This window comes from Sciurus carolinensis, chromosome 3 (assembly GCF_902686445.1).
Source record: "Sciurus carolinensis chromosome 3, mSciCar1.2, whole genome shotgun sequence".
NCBI classification, from domain to species: Eukaryota; Metazoa; Chordata; class Mammalia; order Rodentia; family Sciuridae; genus Sciurus; species Sciurus carolinensis.
In genome coordinates this window covers 156,914,904-156,930,773 of record NC_062215.1, presented here as the reverse complement: position 1 = coordinate 156,930,773, position 15,870 = coordinate 156,914,904, and the positions used below count along the sequence as shown (strand labels likewise).

At 36.4% G+C, this 15,870-nt stretch overlaps 1 protein-coding gene across 3 annotated transcripts in view; it reads left to right on the top strand.

The window, feature by feature from the left end:
• Positions 1-432: 432 nt before the first annotated feature.
• Lancl1 (LanC like glutathione S-transferase 1) overlaps positions 433-15,870 on the top strand; it is a 34,347-nt gene continuing 18,909 nt past the window's right edge. The window contains exons 1-3 of one of the 3 annotated variants that reach the window (XM_047546528.1): positions 433-534; positions 772-868; positions 4,387-4,504. In XM_047546528.1, the coding sequence (XP_047402484.1) occupies positions 788-868; positions 4,387-4,504 (199 nt within the window). In that variant the 5' untranslated portion in view covers positions 433-534; positions 772-787. Of the gene's footprint in view, positions 869-4,386; positions 4,505-15,870 lie in introns of all 3 variants that reach the window. The other 2 variants (XM_047546526.1, XM_047546527.1) reach the window with 2 other exon arrangements.

The following is a 15,870-nucleotide window of genomic DNA, read 5'->3' as shown; positions in this document are numbered from 1 at the left end:
CTTTTGTTTCTTCTTTTTCTTAAACAAATATAAATGTTGAAAGGGTCTCTAGAAAGTCATTATAATGCCAATTTTATTTATTCAGAGCAGTAGTAATACTGATATATGTTCGGATCTCGAAGCAGTCTGTTTTCTCCAGATTTATTTTCAAAACTAATAATTATAAATCTGGATTTGAATTTGCTTTTAAAAGAAAAGTAGAAAATACTGGGCACATGGGCACCTTTTTTTTTTTTTTTTTTTTTTTTTTTTTTTTTTTTTTTTTTTTTTAAGGTATGTCCTCACTGCGGTTACCCAGGAATTAAATTACCCTGCATTATCCTTTAGAAATCTGGCTTGTCCCTTTAATAAACTGAAAGCAAGGGGGCGGTCCTCCGCAGCAACGAAGGCTCTGATTGGCCCTACTGGCAGGAAGTGGGCGGTGAACGCGCCGCTTCTGTTGTCAGCGACTGCGTGGTGTGAGGCCGCCGCGGAGGGACGTTTCAGGCCTCAGGGTTTCCCACTTGCTTTTAACCACGGGCTTGGAGACGTGGGGTGCGAAACGGGGCCTCTTCATTTTGGTGGGTTCCGGGCCCTGGCAGCCTTTTCGCGAAGGCGCCTGGCTACTGGGCCGGGGGCCCTATTTCCACTCGGACCGCCGATACCGCCCGGTGGCCCCGGAGCTGCTGGGAAGGAGCTGCCAGGAAGGGGTTGCCGAGGCGCCGGCTGCCGCCCTCGCCACTCGCGAGGCCCCTTTCTCATCCTAGGATCTCTTTTTCCCCTGTTCTGCAGGCTCGCTTCCGGCGGCATGGCTCAAAGGGCCTTCCCGAATCCTTATGCAGATTATAACAAATCCCTGGCCGAATGCTACTTTGATTCTGCTGGGAGGGTGAGTTTGGGGTGTTTCTGCCCGCATCTCTACCTGCCCTCACACCATCCTCCAAGCGCTGGGAAAGGAATTCGTTTTTGCTTGGAAGGGATGACGTTCCCCGTTTAAAAAAAGTGATTTGAAAACAAATATAAAAGATAACTTTTAAAATCTATAAAATACTTGTTAAAGTATGCTCTTTGAACATGTTGGCTATAACATAAAGTTATTAATGTTATTAATAAAGAAGTAATCTCAGTCTTTGAGAATACAAATTATTAAAATTGTTGGTTGCACTGTTCACCCTATAATTGGCACCTAAAGAGAAGCGAGGGAATCCTAACGGTGTTCATTGGTGACATGTTATTCCTTTATGATTGTACACAAGTGTGGGTGGGGTAATAATGAGAGCCAACTGATTGTGTGGTAAGGACGTCTTTTAAACTGATAACGCTAAAAGAAAGGTGGAAAATAGGCCTGAAATTATTTGTGCCACTGTCACCCTTTGCAGTACATCTCCACAGCTGGGGGGAAAAATGTTGAAAGCAGTTGGAGATGAAAACCCGAGTACGCTATCAAAAGCCCCTGTTTTCTCAGGCCTCTGTTTAATAATGCTTAAACAGGGAATTCTGGGAAATCCTTAGTTAGGTTAGACACATTTTTTTTAATCATTTTATTTCTTCAAAAGTATCAATCACACACATAAAGAGTTTCATATAATGACCTTACAGATTTCATATCTGTCAAGTTAACTTTATGTGTGTCTGTTGGTTCCTCCCTTAAAACACTTGTCATTATAGATTAATTTGGGTCAGTAATGCAGATAGGAGGGATGAAAGAGATGGAGAAGAGGTGTAGTATAGAAGGCTACCAATATATGTATAGAGTTAGGATCAATCTGATTTTTTTAAAAGCCAATATTGAGCTGATCAACAAAGCTTTTAATCATTATCTTGAAGTTAGTTGGATTCCCGTTGGCCACATAGGCCTGCATTCTGCCTAGCTCTGCAGATCTGGAAGCTGAAATATATGTCCTGTCTTGTTAGAGGAGGATGTGTTGCTTCATGCTGGCTTGGCAGAGAAAACACTGGAAGATATGCCCCAGCAATAGCATCCTTTTAATAAAGTAACTTGCCATTCAGGCTACTTATAAATTAGATACTTCTTATAAATTAATTCACTTCTAAGGGAGAAAAGAAACATCACAAATCTAAACTCTGGCCCCAAAATCATAATGTAATTTATTGTCTAACATAATTTTTGGACAGATCCTACAAAGAAACTAGCATACAAGTTCTAAAATTATTTAATGTTGAACACAAAAGATGAGACCTTTGAGATCTGTCCTCCTCAGTTCGTTAACACAAAGATTTCAATAAGAAACTCTTCTGTTTTCTGGCATCTATCAGGAAAAAAGGGCTTTTAGAGACTTTTCATGTAATTGCTAGAGTTTGAATAATTTGGTGGTCTGCCACAGCAATCAATACTGTCAGGCAAGTCACCTTTATTAAATGGGGCATGTGCCAAGTAGAAAGTAACTTCCCGTCCTCAGACTGAAGCAGTCTCATTATTCTTGCCCTCTCCATGTAAGACCAGGCAAGATGATAAATTATACATGATCTATGTACAGAAGGTGGCATGTTCTCCTGTGGATGTACTCTTCTATCTACTTCAGATTTATAGACCTTTTATGATAATATTGAAGTATATTTTATCTTACTAAACTTATTCTCAAGTCTTGTTGAAATCTTAACCTTTTGGTAGAAATTATTAAATAATGGGAGTATGTTTGTCAGTGTGGTTTCATCTTCAGAATAAATCCAGATATGGTTGAAAGTCTGATCTGCCTTTTCAGGAGTGCTCCTAAGAAGTGAATCTTAATGTCTTCTTAAATTATTATTATTAACTTGGATCCTGCCTTTTTATCTCTTACAGTGTTAAGATGCTCCTTTTTAAAAATAAGATTCTGATGACAATAGGTAGTAGTTAGATTTGTTTGTACAATACTTACATAGTGAAATAAAATATATGTATCTTTGTAGTGTTCCTTTATATTGTTTTGAAATTATATTGCTTTGTGAAATCCAAATCTGAAAATCACAGGAAGTTCCTAAAATGTTTGATACTTTAAAGTGACTTTTTAAGACACTTAATGATTCAGTGTATATATATAAAACTTTAAAACTATTTTTCATATGCCTTTAGGAACATTGTTGTCCAACATCTGTAAACCTTCATATGGATGTTAACATTTAACCCCAGGCCCCTAGCTTTAGTGTACTTTCAATCCATATCCAAGTTATTACTTGTCGTATATCCTTGTCCTACTAAAAAAGTTGTAAAAATGTCAACATTTATGTCTGAGGAAAAAGTGTAACACATAATCTCATTTAATCTTTAAAATACCTTTTGAAATTGGTAGGGCAGGTGTTATTGTCCTGACTTTATAAAGGTGATTGAAGCATAGAAAAATTAGGAGTTGGGCAAGATCACTCAGTTGATAACAGGGAGGATATAGCCAGGTTCATTGATTCAGTAGTATTTATGAAGCCCTTCCTTTTTGCCAGACATTGTTCTGGGTGTGGGTTTTGATGGTAGGTTTGACAAGTTCTTTCTACTCAGCTTGAGGTTCCTGATGAGCATGAATTTGTTTTGCTTTCCTTATACTTCTTCAAAAAAAAATTTTTTTTAATTTTCCATTATTTAAAGCAACAAAAACACAGTTTCTTTAGGGGATTAATGTTATTGCTTCTTGAGTCCAGTCGCTTAAAAACAGTAACATCTTTAATTTGTACTTAATTTAATAAAATTACTTTTTATTATAATAAAAATATTGGTATAAATAATAGATGATCCCTATTAGGTGGAAAATTTTATGAAAACATTTAATTTGAAACAATATTTTTTTGTCTTGAGTAGAAAAATGTAGTAGTACTTTTAAGTTTTGTTAACATGTTATTGTTAGTTATAAAGTTCTCCCAGGTAGAAAATGTGGTCTAAGTGGAAATGAGGTGCCCTCCAGGAGGTTGGGTGGCCCATGTTTTTAAAGTTTTTTTAATCTCTATCCCCATCCCATACTAGAGATTAAACAGTGGGATGCTCTACCACTGATCTACATGCCCAGCCCTTTTTCTTTTATATTTTGAGAACAGGGTCTTACTGATTTGCTCAAGCTATCCTCCGGTTTCAATCTACCAAGTTACGGATTACAGGTGTTGCCACCACACCCAGCAGACCTTATTTTTTGTTTTTGTTTGGTTTTGGGTTTTCTTTTTGTTTTTTGTTTTCTTCATTTTCGGGGTACTAGAGATTTAACCCAGGGGCTCGTTACCACTGAGCCACATCCCCAGCCCTTTTTATGTTTTATTTTGAGACAGGGTCTTGCTAAGTTGCATAGCCCCCCACTAAGTTGCTGAGGCTGGTTTTGAACTCACAGTCCTCCTGCCTCAGCCTCCTGAGTTGCTGGGATTACAGGCATGCACCACCACACCCAGCTCAGACCATGTTTTTTAATATTTGTTTTCCCTTAATGTCTACAGTTGACTCCTGAGTTTTCACAGCGCTTGACCAATAAGATTCGAGAGCTCCTTCAGCAAATGGAAAGAGGCCTAAAGTCAGCAGACCCTCGGGATGGCACTGGTTACACTGGCTGGACAGGTACGGCGTGCTAATGAGCTGGCATGAACATTGTACTTGAGAGCCAGAGTGCTACCTTTCATGTGCTGTCTGGGCAAATGGCACACCCTTCAGTGCCTCCTGCATCTGCCTGTGAGTCACTGCATTTAGGAGATGCCATGCTCTCAGCTCAGGCTTGACACCTTCTGGGTTATTAACCAGTGTCCAGAATTTAGGGCATAGTAAGCATACTGCCCCTATTCATGCCTGACATTTGAATGGCTAGTATTTTTCTGAGGTGAAAAACTGATTTTAAGCATTACATAGTTAGTTTGGAGATGGAATTTCAGTGGGAAGAGGTTAAGGAGAGTTTCAAAGCACAGTGCCTGTAACAAATAAGGATTTATTCTCAGGGAGTAAAATATGTATAGAAGCATCATTTATCAAATAGTTGTCTTATAACAAGAATCTCTGCAGGAGCACAGGATAAAGTATTGATTCCATGAACTAATTCATATGATCATTGCTGGTTGTTTTGCATTTGCTATATACCATTGTCAATCACCTAGAGCTTGGAAAAAGTTCAGAAAGAAATAGTACATTGGTGTCAAAAAAAAAAAGAGAAACCAAGAAGGAAAATTGAAAAACTAAAATTAGTTGACCTAATTTAGAGAAACAAAAAAAAAAAAAAACAGCCTATGTTATAATCTTGAAGAAACCATAGTCTAGAGACTCAGTGTTTTCCATTTATTTTGATGAATGGAGGAACAAGTGTGTATTCCAGGGCTTTGCATTTGAAGACACAATGCTTTTCACTAAAATACAGGTTCCTGGGTCTTAAAACAGCAGATATTTTGATTTACTAGGTTGTGAGTAAGACCCAGTAACTTCCATTTTATAAGCATCAGTGGTCCTGTTGCAAATAGTAATATATGAAGTGCATTTTGAGGACTTCTTTATGAAAGAATCTATAACAGCAATTTCTTAGCAATCCTTTTTAGTAATAAGTGATTCTGGTTTTCCTGACAAGGATAGGGAAGGCAGATAAAATCAGTAAAATGATCATCTGGGGGAGTTTTAAGATGAGTATTTTACAAAATAAAAAGAATGGACTAGATAATGTTGGACCATTCCTCTTCCTCTTAAGTTTAATGATTTTGTGGTTTTTAGAAGCTTAACATAGGAACTGTTAAGTTGAAAATAAAAATGAAAGTATTGTGCTTCAAGAAGGAAGTTATCACAATTCATTTGTTATCTGCTGTTTTCCATGTGTGATTGTAATTAGGAAATTAATCTCATTGGAGAATATTACTGTTCTTTATTTAAAATTATCAATATTTGAATAAAACAGGACCAATACAATGCAAGTTATTTTTAACTTTCTTTTTGATTGTCACATTGTAAGAATATGTAATGCCTAGACTTACAGATCTTTTCCAAATATATATGGAGTTTCTGTTATTATCCCTGACCAAAGAGAAAGAGAGAGAGAGAGAGAGAGAGGCTGAGATAGATGATTAGACTTAATTCCAGGACTGATTACAAAAAGAATGAATTAACCCCCTAAATCAGTCATTCAGTTGAGCTTATATTGTTACTTATTACAAGGTGTCTGTCTTTAGGGGGAAAAGACGTGAGGATTGATAGTAATAGTTTGAAGTAATAGTTGGACAATGTTAGGAAAAACCACTAGTTAGACTCCCTAACTGCTAGAGGTAGTTAAGAAACTAATTGAAAGTTACGCTGTATGGCATCATCTCCTTTATATTTCAATGTCTTTTATCCTTGAAGATCTATGACACTCGTTACCAGTTCCTGAAAGCAGCTTATATGGCAAATATCTGGAGCACATTGGCATAATAAGCCATTTAGGATGTCTTCAGTTGCTTGTTGTTTTATGATGTAGCATAAAATCTTCTGGATAAATTTGCTAATGGCTTTCAAAGCAAGGCTCCTAATGTCCCCTAATCGGACACTTAAAAAGCCATTATTCCCACATAAAATAGACCATCTCCTCTAGTGTTTTGATAAGTTAAATGCTGCCCTATGCCAGTGTTCAGTCTGAATGACAAAAAGCTCCAAGTTGCTCAAGAAACTAAAGTTGATTTGACCACTGTAGATCATATTGTTAATATCTTCTCCCATTATTTTATAGTTTACCAACTACTATTTGTAACTGCATTCACAAACAACACAATCAAAATACTTGGTGTTCAGTGTCAAAGCAATGTTTATATAATGATGTATTTGTATATTGCTTTCTATATGCCCATCTTCTTTCTAAAAATGATCCTTTTTAGGAAATAAGGATTATAGCTTTTGAACTTTGTGCAGCACCAACTTTGGCACCATATTTTTATAAATATTACCTTATTGCTTTTGACCTGTCCAAAATTACAGTATTTGGGAAAACATTAACTTATTGTAGAAAACCTTTACAACTTTCTTTCTTCAACATTGATATTTATTGAGCATTTGTTGTCAGTGTGCAATGACAGCTTTTGCAAGTTATCATTAAATATAGTTTGCGAGAGAAAACTACATGATTATAATTAGGACTTTATCATCTTATTGTGTTACATTTTCTTCTCCAGTAGAAATATGGTCTAATAGCTAATGCTGGTTCAGGTGGGATTCGGACTAGGAATACATTTGGTTCAGCTGCTTATGCCCAGAAAAATAAAACAAAATTATGGTGGTTTAAATAAGGTTTTGTTTTTTTTTTTTCTCTCATGTAAAAGGAGGCCTGAGAGAGGACTGATATGATACCTTAGGATGTTAATGGGAACACAGGCTTCTTTCTGCTTCATCATCCCTCAGCTACTAGCTCTACCTTTTGGTTAAGATGACCACTAAGCCAGATACGGTGGTGCATGCCTGTAACCCCAGCAGCACGGGAGGCTGAGGCATGAGGATGGAGAGTTCAAAGCCAACCTCAGCAACTTAGTTAGGCCCTAAGTAACACAGTGAGACCCTGTCTCTAAATAAAATACAAAAAAGGACTGGAGATGTGGCTCAGTGGTTAAGCGCCCCTGGATTCACTCCCCAGTACCAAAAAAAAAAAAAAAAAAAGACATCTAAAGATCCAGTCATTATATCAGCCTTTCAGACTGTTGGAAGGAAGAAAAGGTAAAGAAGAATGCATTCCTTGTTCTTAAAAAGACTTAGTGGAAGTTCCACTCATTATTTCAATTCTGCTTAGCTTGCCTTGGCTGGAATATGGTATTACTTTTGTTAATAAGGAAAGATGGTAAATGTAGTCTGTTAACCTAGGTTTTGTTACTTAAAGGAGAGATAAAATGTAGTCATCTCTGCTGTAACTCCTATATGTAGCAAGAAAAATGATCCTCTTTATTCCAGTGTTTTGCACAAACAATATAAACAAATCTCGATTTTTCCATCTGCAAAAGAATCTCTAACTTCTATTTGGGGGGTATTTTTGTAAGGATGAATTTATCAATGTCATGAAATAGTTTGAAATGTGCTAAGCAGTATTTTGCCTGCTCTTTGTTTCCTGACAGACTCATTTTGTTTCAGAACACCTTTATTCTTTTTTAAGTTCTTTTCTTCAATTCTAGTCTTTTTTCATTAAGCCTGTTATAGAAAGGAAGTATTATAGGAATGCCAAATCATGAATGATTTTTCTAGAACTAAGTATCACTTAAGTTTAGAAGGAACCACAACTGACTCCAGACTTAATACTGCAAAACATGCTATTTTCTCAGCTTGACTAAATAGTTGTCTATTGTGCTTCCTTTCAAACTCTTATTGTTGCAGAATTCTAAAGTCCTTCATTTGCTTGTACCATTGCATCAGTCCATATTAAATCCTATAGTCACACATCTATATTTGGACTTCATAACTCTAAAGTAAGCTTCCAACTAGGCTGCCTGTCTTCACAGTACTTTGTTCATGCTGTGTCTAGATTTATCTTCACTGTTCAGTTGATCTTGAAGAGTTCTAGTAAAGAGATGAAGCAGCCATTGGTACTTAAAACCAAAAACCTTGACTCTCATAGTTTTTCCCATTTTCTGCCTTTCCAGCAAGAATTAAGGCCAACAATGATGGGGTACTTATTACAATTTCTGCTGCAGCACCTCTGTGTGCTATGTGCCGTGGAAAATAACTATTATGATTAGTTAGAATTTTACCATCTTGTTTGTTATGTTTTACTTCCCAGTAATACTGGTACCATAGCTAATGCTGGTTCAGTTCAATAAGATTAAGATTTGAAATAGGAATAATCCATTTATACAAAATATTTGGTTGGTAAGGGTGATACGTAGAGTTGTAAATAGAAATTTAAAAGAAGCAAATGGTCACCTTAGAAAGTACTTTTACTCTCACTTTACAAACTATTTGACAACTGAAATTATTTTGGCTTTTATTTTAAAATGGAAATGGAGAAGAAGATATAATGATAAAAGTAACTAACATGGTAAGTTACTGGAATTCAAACATCTCTGCCACTGAAGCTTACATATTTACACCTATAGGTTATCTTTGTGCAATATCACAAGCTGAGTCAGGTTAACTTGCAGATAACCTGATTCTTACTTTTTCTCTTTCACAACAGAGAAGTATAATGCCCTGAACCTAGGAAAGAGAAAAGGGAAAATGTTTGAAAACCCCAAAGCTGTCTCATATTTTCAGGTGAGGCAGTTATTGCCACAAATCCATCTGACCTCTCCTACTCATCCAGGAATAAGGCATTGTGATTAATCAAATTTTCAGACACTGTTGAGAGGTAACAAAGTATTACTGTACATTAATGTTCAGAAAAGGATTCAGTAATTTAATAATATTATATATTTAATGAATTTTTGTTTTCCAAGGGAATGAGGATTATCAGTATGCAGTTTCATATCATTTGACTGTTGAAGGACAGAGTAAAGAACAAAACACAATTCCTCTCAAAAGTTACTAAGGTTTTTAAATGAATGTGTGTGAATATACATCAATAACTAATGTTATGTATTAGGTACAATCCTAATTGTTTTGCATTAATTCATTATTCTAAACCTCAAAATACTCCATGGCATGGGTCCATCTCACAGACAAGAAAAATGAAGAAAAGCAAGGTAAAGGGCTGGAGATATAGCTCAGTTGGTAGAGTGCCTGCCCCACAAGCACAAAGCCCTGGGTTCAATCCCCAGCACCGCAAAAAAAAAAAAAAAAAAAAAAAAAAAGCAAGGTCAAGTACCTCTCAGGGTCACACAGCTAGTAGGTTACAATGCTAGGGTTTAGCCCATCAAGCTTGGCTCTTAAGGCCTATTATTTTACCTTTGAATGAGTATATGTGTGCCTTTGTTTATGTTTACTTTCAGCTTCTGCATTTCAGTTTATTCTGTACATTTCATAAGCAAAGATTATTTACTTAAGCTATGAAATGGAATAATCTGAGCAATGACAACCTGATACTCATGTTTTATAAACTTTTTAGAAATGATTAATGACTGGTCAGATTTAAATGTTTTATTTAAAAATAAACATAAGAATAAGAAAGACCTGGTAAAGCAAAAAAGGAATTTGGAAAGAAAGAGGAAAAGAAGGCTTATTGAACAGGCAAGAGGAATTAGTATTAAGTTTACAGGAAAGAAGATTATATACAAGTTATTTACATGAAGTAAATCCTGGAAAAACAGATGGGCAGTTTGCAGCTAGAAAAATGAAATTTCTGGCATTCTTATATAGGTGTTTTTCCCCATCCCATAATTCTGTGTTAATATATTCATCATGGTTTCAAAATGTAAAATGAATTGGTCCAAGACAAGACTTTTCTCATAATTACTTGTATTGGAAAAGACTTGAGGATCTTCTCAAATGCATTATCATCTGTAGTCTGAAATCAATCAGTACTTCTTACAGCTATTAATAATTGGCATTATAAACGAACAGCCTCAGTTCTTTTCACCAGAATCCTCTCATAAAATTTAGTATACTGAAGTATAATGTATCATTATATTGATATATGACACATGCCAGCAGTAAGCATGAGTTTTTCATTTTTAGCCTTAATTCTCCTCCCAGTAGATTTACAAGAGTTCTTTATAGTATGTGCTTTCAGCTTGAGCAACAGGGGAAGCATTTTGGTTATGTAGGTACTTCATCAAGAACTTCTATATGTTACTACGCGTAACAGCACAGAGTGCTGAAAAATAGCAGGTGTGGAGGCCCCGTAAAGTCAAATCCCATCAGCTACTGAGTCGTCCTTGGTATGTCCAGAGATCTGTGGCACAGAGAATAGAACACTACCTTGTCATGGGACTGGGTTTTGTTGCAGACTGTGGGTTCTGGGGAGTGGCAAGGAGAATTTTTAAAATGCTTTATATGATGAAAGGCAGAAAATACTGGTAAGGAATTGTTATTATAAAGATGAAATGAGCAGATGAAGTGTTCTTGAATTAGAAATAAGCATTTACTGAGAAAGATTGCTCCCCTTATAGATAACTTAGTAGAGACGTTAAGTAAACCCAAGGGATGGCTTATCTCACTAGGGTCTTTAAGAAAAAATGAGGGAAAGTGCTAGCTCTCATTTAATTTCATTTTTCCCCCACTCCTAACTATGATGATTCCAAGGGGAAATGATGATCAGCTTGCACTTCAAAAAAAAAAAAAAAAAAAAATCCAGTACTTCAGGGGTTTTATTTCTAAAAGACATGACCCTTGTTTCTGTAACCAACTCACAAAGTTAATGAGGCTAAGATTGGCATATATTTCCTCTTTTCAAGTATTCAATAACATTTTAAATAAGAGGCTATGCAGCACAATCCCTAGAGTAATATTAACTTGCACTCTAAATGCAAGTCATTATAGTGTTTCAAGATGCTGTTCCTCTGATCTGCCAAATATATAGCCTTTGAGCTATGGCTTTAACATGTAGCTCTTAGTTACTGCTGACACCAGATTTATTTGAAAGGAATCACTCTGGCCAGGTGTCTTCTCTTTATAATTTGATCTTATAAGTAGCTCTGCAACACAGCCTGCATTTCAGTGTCTAATTTGAGCCCTGAGCAAATGTCCTTCACCTTCATGAGAGGCACCTATCCCTCCCAGCCAGAACTGTTAAGGCACATGGAGGGAATCAAGGATGTGAATCCACCCCGAGTTTATTAAAGCCCTTCACAGCAACCACTAGATAGATTACTGGGCCAAGAACATTGCCTGCTATCTTTCTAGTTGTGCTGTGCATAATGTTCATGTCATTGTTCCGTAGGTTACCTTTAATTACTAAGACACAGTCTTGAAACAAGTGTAGGGTTTAGATCTTACCAGTGTGCTTGGATGAAGCACAAAATGCACGATGAGAGTATAGACAGATAAAAAGAAATGGTGGGAGGAAAGGAAGACATATCTAAGCAATTTGACTTGTACAGACAACCCAAAGAAAGCTATAGCTGTGTCTTTTTCTTTCCAATAACTTCAGCCCTAAGTACCCTGCCAGGTCCATAGCCAGTGTTTAATAAATATTTGTTGAGTGAATGAGTGAATGAATGAATGGATAGATGGGAATACCCTGCCATTGTTACTCCAGCTACTACTACCTGTGCAGTGTAAAAACAGTAAAGGTGTGCATAACAACATGGAAAACAAGAAAGAAGAAAGTGAGAGCCTGAAGATAGCACAGACTTTCCAGAAAACTAATGAGAAAAACCAGGTAGCAAATGTGTAGGGAACATTGTTCTACCTTACAGATGAGAGAATCAGGGAGAGAGGAGAGAGGTAGGAACATGGGAAGAAAGAGAGTGGTTTCCTCCATACTGTCCCTTTAAATCAGGGATCAGAAAGAGGACAGTGTGACTTAACATCTAATGGGATTGGCATTTATTATTGTTATATGCCAGGGGCTATGCTGAGTGATTAGCAAGATTCACAGTAATTGTGTAGAGTAGTTACTATTATTTACACTTTACAGATGAAAAATGCTTGGGTACAGCAAGGTTTAGTAAATGGGTTAAGATCCCTCAACTAGAAAGTGGCAAAAGGCAGGCTTCAACACCAGCGGAAAACCCATGCTCTTAACAGCTGTTAGGGTGAGGGATTTATCACCTATTATGGCAGAATAAAAGACCTAGTGCTTCCAAATTTGACATATACAAAGCAGTGGCCTTCAGATACCAAAGGAAGGAAGAGGAAAGTATAACTCTTTTTTTCTTAAATCTTTTCTCCTGCTGCACAGTTAGCTCTGTAAATAGATAAAGGACACCTTTTCAGAGTGAGTCTTTGTCCTCTGTTTCTTTTCCATGCCTTTGTTTTGGATAATATTAAAATAAAGGCAGAGTCATGACTAGTTTTCTTCCCAACTTACCTGTACTTCAGTCACTGGAATATTTGGAAAGCCTGCAGCTCATAATGCTCAGCTTGAATCCAGCAGCTGAGCAAATGTCCTGGTCAGTGTGCAGTGTTCACACCCAGGCTTGGTGGCAAGTATGTTACCCAGTCTTAACAGTGACAGGGAATGGAAAACTGCCTAATGACAAGTGTAATTTTTTTCATGAACAGAAATGAACATATCCAAGCAGTCACACACAAAATTAGAAAACAGTTCTAATAACAGATTAGAAAGTACCATCCTGACATAGAAAAGCAGGTGATCATACTTCATACTTCTTATATGTGCCCCCCATAAGTGCAAAAGGAAGAAAACATAATAATTAATTGACTTTTAAAGTTTCAGTAAAGGAGCAATGCATTTGAACTTCAATTGTAACATCCTCTCCTTTAGGAAGTATTTCTTTCAAAACCATTGGGTAGTAGTTGAACACCACCAGTGGCTCCCACAGAGGTTATATCTGACCTGATTTTTCCTACCAGAGTACATGAAGGGAATTTTTAAAAACCTCTTACCTGCAAGGAATTACCTTGCAGAACTGAAGTACCTTGGCAAAGGTTTTTATACCACTGTAGGCAGGTTGTAAAACAAATGGAAAATGTTAAGGAGTAATCTGTAGGATGCAGAATTAAAGTGTTTTGAGAGATTTCATCTATCTGTGAGGATTTTTATCATCTCCATATCATTTGAGATACAGCAAGGTCTTGATTGGTCAAGATGAATAGGACTAATGATCCCTCAGAAATTCAAAGGCTTAGTATTAATTACCTCCCAACAGCTGGCTGTATTTATAGTACTGCTGGGGATAAGTAGCTGAGTAAGGAGATTGCAGATTTAGAAATGTCCCTAAACAATTTACCCTCCCTTCCCAGAGTAGTAGTTGTACAAAGAAATGGAAGGTTCAGAGCTTCTACCCTGACAGCCAGGGCCAAAGCCTGTCACAGCAGTCTCACTGGTCCTCACAGTATTTTTTTTTTTTTTCCAAGTAAACTAGTTACAAACATTTCAAACCAAGAGATTCCTAGGATGAACCATGAGGCAGTGCCAGACTTCATGAACTTCTTGTACAGAATGACATCTATCCCTGGTCTTCAGAGCACTAGTGTTCTTAGAACATTCTTCAGTGATGGAAATGCACCTGTGCTGTCCACTGCGGCCGCTACTTGCCACATGTGGCTTTTGAACATTAAAATATAGCTAGTGTGAGAAACTGAATTTTATTTGATTTTATTTTTTACTTTTTGTGAGAAAATGAATTTTAAATTTTGTTCATTTTAATTAACCAATATTTTTTGTAGCCACTGATGAGTAGAACCAGTGGCATTAGACACTGTAGTTCCAGCACAGCCAAGGAGGCTCCGGGAGTCCTAAAATCAAAGTAATAAGTGTCTGTGCTTCTCTCAGCATCTAAGACCACAAAGGAAGTGATAAGCAGGTTTTCTTTGTTTTGTCTAGTTTTGTTTTTAATGAGAAGCAACTCCCACTTGCACAGTGCTTTTTAGAGCTGCTCCTTAATTGCATTGGGAATCACTGACTACTTCAGTTAACACAGAATTAAGATGGTATCCCAAATACTTTATTGATCACCTTTAATGACTTGAGGTTTGATGGGGAAATAGTGTCCAGTTAGATTTTGCTTTATTTATTTCTCAGCATATTGCTCTTCTTACAGATTACTTTCTCTTAAAATATACCCACATTTATGTCACATGTGTAAATCTAACAAGATAATAAAATTCAGGCAGAACACCTTAGTTTTCATAGCTGAATGACCAATAGCAACAATAAAGAACAATATGTAACTTAAATTTTATATTACTTAAAATGTCAGAACTTTTCCAGGTTTACAAAAGGGAGGCTTTTAATTTTTTAAATAAAAATAATTCTAAAAAATTAAATAATGGTAGTATATGTTTATAATTAAATGTATTCAAAATTTAAATCTCACTTAAATCTTTTTAGTATAGAAGAAAAAGTGTACATAGAAAAAAGGAAGCATATCTCCACTATTCAAGTTTTTGCTTAACAAATAGTGTACAAGGAAATTTTATCTGACATTCAAACTTAAGCCCAAGAATACACTTAACTAAAGTTGACTGTTGGCATATTTTAAAGAAGTAGAATATTCTGCGATACAAAGAAAAAAATATTAATGAATCTCTGTTTATCATTCTGTATCTTACCTGGTGATGGCTGGTGTTACTCTCTTTGGAGAATGGCATCATTGCCCATTCAGCTGTGGAAGCTAGACATTTGGGAGACATCATGGTATCTCTGTCTTTGTTATTCCCCACCCAGGTGCTGTTGATTTTTTACCTTTCAGACCAATACCTTTTCAGTTCATTCTTATGACATCTCTCCTACATCCACTGTTCCAAGCCTTTCAGTGCATAAAGTGAATTTAAAAGAAAACAAATCTCATGCTCTTCTCATGATTTAAAATGGTGTGTTTCAAGTAACAGCCCAAATCTTTAACTGGCTAAAAGACCCCACATGATCTAGCTTTTGTTATTTCACTATCTGTGAAAAGAATCATATTCTTTAGGGTTAGGCTTACCAATGTGTGACAGTGCACCTAAAATAACAAGGACTTTAACACAAAAGTTTATATCTTAGGTTAGTAGCAATCCAGAGACTGGTGTGGTAAATTCACAGTCCTCTGGAATCTAAGCTGCTTTCATCTTGACATTTTGCCATTCTCATAACACAACTTCCAACTCAAGGTCTAAAGTGGCTGATCTAGCTACACCATCACACCTTCATTCCAGTTAGCAGGAAAACAGAAAGGGAAAGAAGTGGTAAGTCCCTTGAAAGGGGATCCATAGGGTAAAATATACTGATAAGTCATGAATATCTTTGACTTATATGTTTTATCTTATTTTCCTGACCTTGACTGATTTGTAAGTATGTCCAAAATAATTTTTCTAATTCTTCATTTAAAACAATCTTCATTTAAAATCCTTTTCACCCATGGGTGCTTTTTGACAGAGAAGGTGAACACTAAACTGTGGCCTGCAGAAGATATTTAATCAAATCTAACACCAGGCCTAGAACAAGAGGGAGAAGAGAAATTAAA